Source organism: Oncorhynchus clarkii, chromosome 3, assembly GCF_045791955.1.
Source record: "Oncorhynchus clarkii lewisi isolate Uvic-CL-2024 chromosome 3, UVic_Ocla_1.0, whole genome shotgun sequence".
NCBI lineage: Eukaryota > Metazoa > Chordata > Actinopteri > Salmoniformes > Salmonidae > Oncorhynchus > Oncorhynchus clarkii.
Window position 1 is genome coordinate 2,894,236 of NC_092149.1, and position 12,134 is coordinate 2,906,369.

A 12,134-nucleotide genomic window follows, 5' to 3' on the forward strand; every position below is an offset into this window, starting at 1 on the left:
TGCGTGTTGATCATCTTGTGTGCGTGTTGATCATCTTGTGTGCGTTTATCATCTTGTGTGCGTGTTGATCATCTTGTGTGCGTGTTGATTATCTTGTGTGCGTGTTTATCATCTTGTGCGCGTGTTTATCATCTTGTGTGCGTGTTCATCATCTGGTGTGCGTGTTTATCATCTTGTGTGCGTGTTTATCATCTTGTGTGCGTGTTTATCATCTTGTGCGCGTGTTGATCATCTTGTGTGCGTGTTGATCATCTTGTGTGCGTGTTCATCATCTTGTGTGCGTGTTCATCATCTTGTGTGCGTTTATCATCTTGTGTGCGTTTATCATCTTGTGTGCGTGTTGATCATCTTGTGTGCGTGTTGATTATCTTGTGTGCGTGTTTATCATCTTGTGTGTGTGTTTATCATCGTGTGAGTGTGTGTTACCTGCAGCACCACTCTCCTGGCTGTAGCTAAGAGACGAGGAGCTGAAGGTGCGTAGCCTCAGGCTCTGGGCTCTCTGCTGCCGGGCCGCATCACACGTCTGGTTGGGGTGCCACAGCTGCTTACAGTGGTAACAGAACTCCGTGCCACACCCCTCACGTCCACACGTGATCTTAGGACAGCTGGCACAGCCAAAGGCAATGACTGCATACCTACAAAACCAGAGGGAGAAACAGGTCAGGGTTCTATCTTCAAGGACAGAAAGGGACAACGCTCTCTGTGCTCAATGTCCAGGAGTCTCTGCCTGAGTCGTCAGAACACCCCCTGTTTCTAGCGATGTTCATTCATTCAGCTTCCAAAAAATCTAGCTTGTACTAATTCAGCCCAGACAGTTGTCCCCTGCCTGTCTGCCTCTCTCTCTCTTTCCCTGAGAACCATCAGACAGGACCCTCAGACAGGACCCTCAGACAGTGGTCTCCTGCCTGCCTCTCTCTCTCCAGGGTACTGCAGGCTAGCTCAGTGCTGCCCCCCTATCATTGAATAACTCCGGTTGAAGGCCGACCAGGGTACTGCAGGCTGCCACTAGCTACTAAATTATCCTTAGAACTTCTGTGTGCAATTTTGAAAACAATCAATGCAAGGACATACATCTGGTGTATTAGAAGCAGTTATTGTCACCATGATTGTCTTTGAAATGTGTATTTATTCACACAAAAGATTGACCATGAAGATGGCCATTTTCTTCTTCACTATAATGGGGGGATCCTGTTTTCTGCTAACAAAGCCTGCTGTACCACGGTCGACCTTCAACTGGAGTTATTCAATGAGAGGGGGGCAGCACTGAGCTAGCCTGCAGTACCACGGTCGATCTTCAACTGGAGTTATTCAATGAGAGGGGGGCAGCACTGAGCTAGCCTGCAGTACCCTGGTCGGCCTTCAACTAGAGTTATTCAATGAGAGGGGGCAGCACTAAGCTAGCCTGCAGTACCCTGGTCGGCCTTCAACTGGAGTTATTCAATGAGAGGGGGGCAGCACTGAGCTAGCCTGCAGTACCCTGGTCGGCCTTCAACTGGAGTTATTCAATGAGGGGGGGGGGGGGCAGCACTGAGCTAGCCTGCAGTACCCCTTCAACTAGAGTAATTCAATGAGAGGGGGGCAGCACTGAGCTAGCCTGCAGTACCCCGGTCGGCCTTCAACTGGAGTTATTCAATGAGAGGGGGGCAGCACTGAGCTAGCCTGCAGTACCCTGGTCGGCCTTCAACTGGAGTTATTCAATGAGAGGGGGGCAGCACTGAGCTAGCCTGCAGTACCACGGTCGATCTTCAACTGGAGTTATACAATGAGAGGGGGGCAGCACTGAGCGAGCCTGCAGTACCACGGTCGACCTTCAACTGGAGTTATTCAATGAGAGGGGGGCAGCACTGAGCTAGCCTGCAGTACCCTGGTCGGCCTTCAACTGGAGTTATTCAATGAGAGGGGGGCAGCACTGAGCTAGCCTGCAGTTCCACGGTCAGCCTTCAACTGGAGTAATTCAATGAGAGGGGGGCAGCTCTGAGCTAGCCTGCAGTACCCTGGTCGGCCTTCAACTGGAGTAATTCAATGAGAGGGGGGCAGCACTGAGCTAGCCCGCAGTACCACGGTCAGCCCTGAACTTTGTGGCTTCAATGAGAGGGGGGCAGCACTGAGCTAGCCTGCAGTTCCACGGTCAGCCTTGAACTTTGTGGCTTCAATGAGAGGGGGGCAGCACTGAGCTAGCCTGCAGTACCCTGGTCGGCCTTCAACTGGAGTAATTCAATGAGAGGGGGGCAGCACTGAGCTAGCCTGCAGTACCCTGGTCGGCCTTCAACTGGAGTAATTCAATGAGAGGGGGGCAGCACTGAGCTAGCCCGCAGTACCACGGTCAGCCCTGAACTTTGTGGCTTCAATGAGAGGGGGGCAGCACTGAGCTAGCCTGCAGTACCCTGGTCGGCCTTCAACTGGAGTTATTCAATGAGGGGGGGCAGCACTGAGCTAGCCTGCAGTACCACGGTCAACCTTCAACTAGAGTAATTCAATGAGAGGGGGGCAGCACTGAGCTAGCCTGCAGTACCCTGGTCGGCCTTCAACTGGAGTTATTCAATGAGAGGGGGGCAGCACTGAGCTAGCCTGCAGTACCACGGTCGACCTTCAACTGGAGTTATTCAATGAGAGGGGGGCAGCACTGAGCTAGCCTGCAGTACCACGGTCAGCCTTGAACTTTGTGGCTTCAATGAGAGGGGGGCAGCACTGAGCTAGCCTGCAGTACCCTGGTCGACCTTCAACTGGAGTTATTCAATGAGAGGGGGGCAGCACTGAGCTAGCCTGCAGTACCCTGGTCGGCCTTCAACTGGAGTTATTCAATGAGAGGGGGGCAGCACTGAGCTAGCCTGCAGTACCACGGTCGACCTTCAACTAGAGTAATTCAATGAGAGGGGGGCAGCACTGAGCTAGCCTGCAGTACCCTGGTCGGCCTTCAACTGGAGTTATTCAATGAGAGGGGGGCAGCACTGAGCTAGCCTGCAGTACCACGGTCAACCTTCAACTGGAGTTATTCAATGAGAGGGGGGCAGCACTGAGCTAGCCTGCAGTACCACGGTCAGCCTTGAACTTTGTGGCTTCAATGAGAGGGGGGCAGCACTGAGCTAGCCTGCAGTACCCTTGTCGGCCTTCAACTGGAGTAATTCAATGAGAGGGGGGCAGCACTGAGCTAGCCTGCAGTACCCTGGTCAGCCTTCAACTGGAGTAATTCAATGAGAGGGGAGCAGCACTGAGCTAGCCCGCAGTACCCTGGTCGGCCTTCAACTGGAGTTATTCAATGAGAGGGGGGCAGCACTGAGCTAGTCCGCAGTACCCTGGTCGGCCTTCAACTGGAGTTATTCAATGAGAGGGGGGCAGCACTGAGCTAGCCTGCAGTACCACGGTGAGCCTTGAACTTTGTGGCTTCGATGAGAACGGATCAGTCGTTCTCACCTGGCCAGAAAGACAACAGCCTGTCAGAAAGTCTCCAGGCCTGATCAGAGGCAGGTCATAACATTTAACACCCGTCAAATACGGGTCAGTTTAGCTATTGGCCATTAAGACTGTCAGTTTCACCAGCCACGTTGACGTGGGGTCAATTTGCAGGGCACTACGAATAAAAACAGACAACAAGTAATGTATGAACACACGTGAGTCAGGTCAGAATGCTGTATCTTTGTATCACTTTGTGTCTGTTTTCAAAGTGTTTCTGCCGTTTTGTTTCATAGATGCTAATTGCACATAGAAATACAGATCCTAGATCCCCACCCCTCACAGCCTGACAGGGGAGATGTGCGCAATGATAGATTCATTTTTGGAGGCGCTGCACACACACACAGGCCTTAAATGTTGGTCTAATTTACTGGAAAGTCTACAAGGTGAGACTTTGTCCTTGTGTTTCTTGGCTATTTACATTGTTTTGTTCACAAGCTCGGTTTTTTTCCACGTTCGTTTGAGTCTGCTGCCTCAACTGATAGTGAACGCGACGCCTCAGTCAGTTCCCTAATCTCTCTCACTCACTCACTCACACTCACACACTCACACACACACTCACTCACACACTCACTCACACACTCACTCACTCACACACTCACTCACACACTCACTCACTCACACACTCACTCACACACTCACTCACACACTCACTCACACACTCTCACTCACACACTCTCACACACTCACTCACTCACACACTCACTCACACACTCACTCACACACTCACTCACACACTCACTCACACACTCACTCACACACTCACTCACTCACTCACTCACTCACACACACTCACTCACTCACACACACTCACTCACACACACTCACTCACTCACACACTCACTCACTCACACACTCACACACACACACACACACACACACACTCACACACTCACTCACACACACTCACTCACTCACACACTCACTCACTCACACACTCACACACACACTCACACACACACTCACACACTCACTCACACACACACACACCCACACTCACACCCACACTCACACACTCACACTCACACACTCACACACTCACACACTCACACACTCACACACTCACACACTCACACACAAGTGACAGGCCTCAACCTCGAGCGGTCCCGTTACCTCTGGGCAGCTAAACATTGTCTCCGATATTTTTATTAAAAGACAAAAAAAGTAATTAAATTGAGTAATATACCACATTACTTCTTACTAATACATTTCTGTTTTTTTTGTTGTAAAGTGTGTTGTTTTTTGTTGTAATTATGGGCGAACAAATATTTGGGCTGGTAAAAAAACAGTAGGATTCAACACTAAGAGCCAGACTGACTGTGTGGACTGTAACAAACAGCAGTAGGATTCAACACTAAGAGCCAGACTGACTGTGTGGACTGTAACAAACAGCAGGAGGATTCAACACTAAGAGCGAGACTGACTGTGTGGACTAACAAACAGCAGGAGGATTCAACACTAAGAGCCAGACTGACTGTGTGGACTGTAACAAACAGCAGTAGGATTCAACACTAAGAGCCAGACTGACTGTGTGGACTGTAAAAACACAGTAGGATTCAACACTAAGAGCCAGACTGACTGTGTGGACTGTAACAAACAGCAGGAGGATTCAACACTAAGAGCCAGACTGACTGTGTGGACTGTAACAAACAGCAGTAGGATTCAACACTAAGAGCCAGACTGACTGTGTGGACTGTAACAAACAGCAGTAGGATTCAACACTAAGAGCCAGACTGACTGTGTGGACTGTAACAAACAGCAGTAGGATTCAACACTAAGAGCCAGACTGACTGTGTGGACTGTAACAAACAGCAGGAGGATTCAACACTAAGAGCCAGACTGACTGTGTGGACTGTAACAAACAGCAGTAGGATTCAACACTAAGAGCCAGACTGACTGTGTGGACTGTAACAAACAGCAGGAGGATTCAACACTAAGAGCCAGACTGACTGTGTGGACTGTAACAAACAGCAGTAGGATTCAACACTAAGAGCCAGACTGACTGTGTGGACTGTAACAAACAGCAGGAGGATTCAACACTAAGAGCCAGACTGACTGTGTGGACTGTAACAAACAGCAGTAGGATTCAACACTAAGAGCCAGACTGACTGTGTGGACTGTAACAAACAGCAGTAGGATTCAACACTAAGAGCCAGACTGACTGTGTGGACTGTAACAAACAGCAGGAGGATTCAACACTAAGAGCCAGACTGACTGTGTGGACTGTAACAAACAGCAGGAGGATTCAACACTAAGAGCCAGACTGACTGTGTGGACTGTAACAAACAGCAGGAGGATTCAACACTAAGAGCCAGACTGACTGTGTGGACTGTAACAAACAGCAGGAGGATTCAACACTAAGAGCCAGACTGACTGTGTGGACTGTAACAAACACAGTAGGATTCAACACTAAGAGCCAGACTGACTGTGTGGACTGTAAAAACACAGTAGGATTCAACACTAAGAGCCAGACTGACTGTGTGGACTGTAACAAACAGCAGTAGGATTCAACACTAAGAGCCAGACTGACTGTGTGGACTGTAAAAAACACAGTAGGATTCAACACTAAGAGCCAGACTGACTGTGTGGACTGTAACAAACAGCAGTAGGATTCAACACTAAGAGCCAGACTGACTGTGTGGACTGTAACAAACAGCAGTAGGATTCAACACTAAGAGCCAGACTGACTGTGTGGACTGTAACAAACAGCAGTAGGATTCAACACTAAGAGCCAGACTGACTGTGTGGACTGTAACAAACAGCAGTAGGATTCAACACTAAGAGCCAGACTGACTGCGTGGACTGTAACAAACAGCAGTAGGATTCAACACTAAGAGCCAGACTGACTGCGTGGACTGTAACAAACAGCAGTAGGATTCAACACTAAGAGCCAGACTGACTGCGTGGACTGTAACAAACAGCAGTAGGATTCAACACTAAGAGCCAGACTGACTGCGTGGACTGTAACAAACAGCAGGAGGATTCAACACTAAGAGCCAGACTGACTGTGTGGACTGTAACAAACAGCAGTAGGATTCAACACTAAGAGCCAGACTGACTGTGTGGACTGTAAAAACACAGTAGGATTCAACACTAAGAGCCAGACTGACTGTGTGGACTGTAACAAACAGCAGTAGGATTCAACACTAAGAGCCAGACTGACTGTGTGGACTGTAACAAACAGCAGTAGGATTCAACACTAAGAGCCAGACTGACTGTGTGGACTGTAACAAACAGCAGGAGGATTCAACACTAAGAGCCAGACTGACTGTGTGGACTGTAACAAACAGCAGGAGGATTCAACACTAAGAGCCAGACTGACTGTGTGGACTGTAACAAACAGCAGTAGGATTCAACACTAAGAGCCAGACTGACTGTGTGGACTGTAACAAACAGCAGGAGGATTCAACACTAAGAGCCAGACTGACTGTGTGGACTGTAACAAACAGCAGTAGGATTCAACACTAAGAGCCAGACTGACTGTGTGGACTGTAACAAACAGCAGGAGGATTCAACACTAAGAGCCAGACTGACTGTGTGGACTGTAACAAACAGCAGTAGGATTCAACACTAAGAGCCAGACTGACTGTGTGGACTGTAACAAACAGCAGTAGGATTCAACACTAAGAGCCAGACTGACTGTGTGGACTGTAACAAACAGCAGTAGGATTCAACACTAAGAGCCAGACTGACTGTGTGGACTGTAACAAACAGCAGGAGGATTCAACACTAAGAGCCAGACTGACTGTGTGGACTGTAACAAACAGCAGGAGGATTCAACACTAAGAGCCAGACTGACTGTGTGGACTGTAACAAACAGCAGGAGGATTCAACACTAAGAGCCAGACTGACTGTGTGGACTGTAACAAACAGCAGGAGGATTCAACACTAAGAGCCAGACTGACTGTGTGGACTGTAACAAACAGCAGGAGGATTCAACACTAAGAGCCAGACTGACTGTGTGGACTGTAACAAACAGCAGGAGGATTCAACACTAAGAGCCAGACTGACTGTGTGGACTGTAACAAACAGCAGGAGGATTCAACACTAAGAGCCAGACTGACTGTGTGGACTGTAACAAACAGCAGTAGGATTCAACACTAAGAGCCAGACTGACTGTGTGGACTGTAACAAACAGCAGTAGGATTCAACACTAAGAGCCAGACTGACTGTGTGGACTGTAACAAACAGCAGTAGGATTCAACACTAAGAGCCAGACTGACTGTGTGGACTGTAACAAACAGCAGTAGGATTCAACACTAAGAGCCAGACTGACTGTGTGGACTGTAACAAACAGCAGTAGGATTCAACACTAAGAGCCAGACTGACTGTGTGGACTGTAACAAACAGCAGTAGGATTCAACACTAAGAGCCAGACTGACTGTGTGGACTGTAACAAACAGCAGGAGGATTCAACACTAAGAGCCAGACTGACTGTGTGGACTGTAACAAACAGCAGTAGGATTCAACACTAAGAGCCAGACTGACTGTGTGGACTGTAACAAACAGCAGTAGGATTCAACACTAAGAGCCAGACTGACTGTGTGGACTGTAACAAACAGCAGTAGGATTCAACACTAAGAGCCAGACTGACTGTGTGGACTGTAACAAAAAGCAGTAGGATTCAACACTAAGAGCCAGACTGACTGTGTGGACTGTAACAAAAAGCAGTAGGATTCAACACTAAGAGCCAGACTGACTGTGTGGACTGTAACAAACAGCAGTAGGATTCAACACTAAGAGCCAGACTGACTGTGTGGACTGTAACAAACAGCAGTAGGATTCAACACTAAGAGCCAGACTGACTGTGTGGACTGTAACAAACAGCAGTAGGATTCAACACTAAGAGCCAGACTGACTGTGTGGACTGTAACAAACAGCAGTAGGATTCAACACTAAGAGCCAGACTGACTGTGTGGACTGTAACAAACAGCAGTAGGATTCAACACTAAGAGCCAGACTGACTGTGTGGACTGTAACAAACAGCAGTAGGATTCAACACTAAGAGCCAGACTGACTGTGTGGACTGTAACAAACAGCAGTAGGATTCAACACTAAGAGCCAGACTGACTGTGTGGACTGTAACAAACAGCAGTAGGATTCAACACTAAGAGCCAGACTGACTGTGTGGACTGTAACAAACAGCAGTAGGATTCAACACTAAGAGCCAGACTGACTGTGTGGACTGTAACAAACAGCAGTAGGATTCAACACTAAGAGCCAGACTGACTGTGTGGACTGTAACAAACAGCAGTAGGATTCAACACTAAGAGCCAGACTGACTGTGTGGACTGTAACAAACAGCAGTAGGATTCAACACTAAGAGCCAGACTGACTGTGTGGACTGTAACAAACAGCAGGAGGATTCAACACTAAGAGCCAGACTGACTGTGTGGACTGTAACAAACAGCAGGAGGATTCAACACTAAGAGCCAGACTGACTGTGTGGACTGTAACAAACAGCAGTAGGATTCAACACTAAGAGCCAGACTGACTGTGTGGACTGTAACAAACACAGTAGGATTCAACACTAAGAGCCAGACTGACTGTGTGGACTGTAACAAACAGCAGTAGGATTCAACACTAAGAGCCAGACTGACTGTGTGGACTGTAAAAACACAGTAGGATTCAACACTAAGAGCCAGACTGACTGTGTGGACTGTAACAAACAGCAGTAGGATTCAACACTAAGAGCCAGACTGACTGTGTGGACTGTAACAAACAGCAGTAGGATTCAACACTAAGAGCCAGACTGACTGTGTGGACTGTAACAAACAGCAGTAGGATTCAACACTAAGAGCCAGACTGACTGTGTGGACTGTAACAAACAGCAGTAGGATTCAACACTAAGAGCCAGACTGACTGTGTGGACTGTAACAAACAGCAGTAGGATTCAACACTAAGAGCCAGACTGACTGCGTGGACTGTAACAAACAGCAGTAGGATTCAACACTAAGAGCCAGACTGACTGCGTGGACTGTAACAAACAGCAGTAGGATTCAACACTAAGAGCCAGACTGACTGCGTGGACTGTAACAAACAGCAGTAGGATTCAACACTAAGAGCCAGACTGACTGTGTGGACTGTAACAAACAGCAGTAGGATTCAACACTAAGAGCCAGACTGACTGTGTGGACTGTAAAAACACAGTAGGATTCAACACTAAGAGCCAGACTGACTGTGTGGACTGTAACAAACAGCAGGAGGATTCAACACTAAGAGCCAGACTGACTGTGTGGACTGTAACAAACAGCAGTAGGATTCAACACTAAGAGCCAGACTGACTGTGTGGACTGTAACAAACAGCAGTAGGATTCAACACTAAGAGCCAGACTGACTGTGTGGACTGTAACAAACAGCAGGAGGATTCAACACTAAGAGCCAGACTGACTGCGTGGACTGTAACAAACAGCAGTAGGATTCAACACTAAGAGCCAGACTGACTGTGTGGACTGTAACAAACAGCAGTAGGATTCAACACTAAGAGCCAGACTGACTGTGTGGACTGTAAAAAAAGCAGTAGGATTCAACACTAAGAGCCAGACTGACTGTGTGGACTGTAACAAACAGCAGTAGGATTCAACACTAAGAGCCAGACTGACTGTGTGGACTGTAACAAACAGCAGTAGGATTCAACACTAAGAGCCAGACTGACTGTGTGGACTGTAACAAACAGCAGTAGGATTCAACACTAAGAGCCAGACTGACTGTGTGGACTGTAACAAACAGCAGTAGGATTCAACACTAAGAGCCAGACTGACTGTGTGGACTGTAACAAACAGCAGTAGGATTCAACACTAAGAGCCAGACTGACTGTGTGGACTGTAACAAACAGCAGTAGGATTCAACACTAAGAGCCAGACTGACTGTGTGGACTGTAACAAACAGCAGTAGGATTCAACACTAAGAGCCAGACTGACTGTGTGGACTGTAACAAACAGCAGTAGGATTCAACACTAAGAGCCAGACTGACTGTGTGGACTGTAACAAACAGCAGTAGGATTCAACACTAAGAGCCAGACTGACTGTGTGGACTGTAACAAACAGCAGTAGGATTCAACACTAAGAGCCAGATGAATGTCTGAGTAGCTCTAACTGCTCTGCTGAGGGAAGGGAACGTTCCAAAGGAAATGTGGCTGCCAACAACTTAACAGCAGCAGTCTGAAAACAGCCAAGCAAGGAGGACTGAACGGCGTACGACCAAGCGCCAGACCAACGGCTATAAAGAGAGAGGAGAGAGACTGGAGGAACTATAGAGACAGAGGAGAGAGACTGGAGGAACTATAGAGACAGAGGAGAGAGACTGGAGGAACTATAGAGACAGAGGAGAGAGACTGGGGGAACTATAGAGACAGAGGAGAGAGACTGGAGGAACTATAGAGACAGAGGAGAGAGACTGGGGGAACTACAGAGACAGAGGAGAGAGACTGGGGGAACTATAGAGAGAGGAGAGAGACAGGAGGAACTATAGAGACAGAGGAGAGAGACTGGGGGAACTATAGAGACAGAGGAGAGAGACTGGGGGAACTATAGAGACAGAGGAGAGAGACTGGAGGAACTATAGAGACAGAGGAGAGAGACTGGGGGACCTATAGAGACAGAGGAGAGAGACTGGAGGACCTATAGAAACAGAGGAGAGAGACTGGAGGAACTATAGAGACAGAGGAGAGAGACTGGAGGAACTATAGAGACAGAGGAGAGAGACTGGAGGAACTATAGAGACAGAGGAGAGAGACTGGAGGAACTATAGAGACAGATGAGAGAGACTGGAGGAACTATAGAGACAGATGAGAGAGACTGGAAGAACTATAGAGACAGAGTAGAGAGACTGGAGGAACTATAGAGACAGAGGAGAGAGACTGGAGGAACTATAGAGACAGAGGAGAGAGACTGGAGGAACTATAGAGACAGAGGAGAGAGACTGGGGGAACTATAGAGACAGAGGAGAGAGACTGGAGGAACTATAGAGACAGAGGAGAGAGACTGGGGGAACTACAGAGACAGAGGAGAGAGACTGGGGGAACTATAGAGAGAGGAGAGAGACAGGAGGAACTATAGAGACAGAGGAGAGAGACTGGGGGAACTATAGAGACAGAGGAGAGAGACTGGGGAACTATAGAGACCAACGGCTATAAAGACAGAGGAAAGAGACTGGAGGAACTACAGAGACCAACGGCTATAGAGACAGAGGAGACTGCCTGCAGCATCACGCTGACGATGTAATATATAGGAGCCAAGGCCAGCCTGCAGCATCACGCCCGATGATGTAATATATAGGAGCCAGGCCAGCCTGCAGCATCACGCTGACGATGTAATATATAGGAGCCAGGCCAGCCTGCAGCATCACGTTGACAATGTAATATATAGGAGCCAGGCCAGCCTGCAGCATCATGTTGACGATGTAATATATATAGGAGCCAGGCCAGCCTGCAGCATCACGTTGACAATGTAATAATATAGGAGCCGGGCCAGCCTGCAGCATCACGTTGACAATGTAATAATATAGGAGCCGGGCCAGCCTGCAGCATCACGCTGATGATGTAATAATATAGGGCGGTAGGTAGCTTAGCGGATAAGAGCGTTGGGCCAGTAACCAAAAGGTTGCTGGTTCAAATCCACGAGCAGACTAGGTGAAAAAAAATATATTGATGTGCCCTTGAGCAAGGCACTTCACCCTAATTGCT

At 48.2% G+C, this 12,134-nt stretch overlaps 1 protein-coding gene across 2 annotated transcripts in view; it reads right to left on the reverse strand.

Annotated features, from left to right (window-relative positions):
• The window catches only part of LOC139386563 (E3 ubiquitin-protein ligase RNF19A-like), a 72,965-nt gene that overhangs the window by 22,998 nt on the left and 37,833 nt on the right, over positions 1-12,134 (reverse strand). For both annotated transcript variants that reach the window (XM_071132226.1, XM_071132219.1), the window contains one exon: positions 427-635. In XM_071132226.1, the coding sequence (XP_070988327.1) occupies positions 427-635 (209 nt within the window). The remainder of the gene's footprint in view (positions 1-426; positions 636-12,134) is intronic.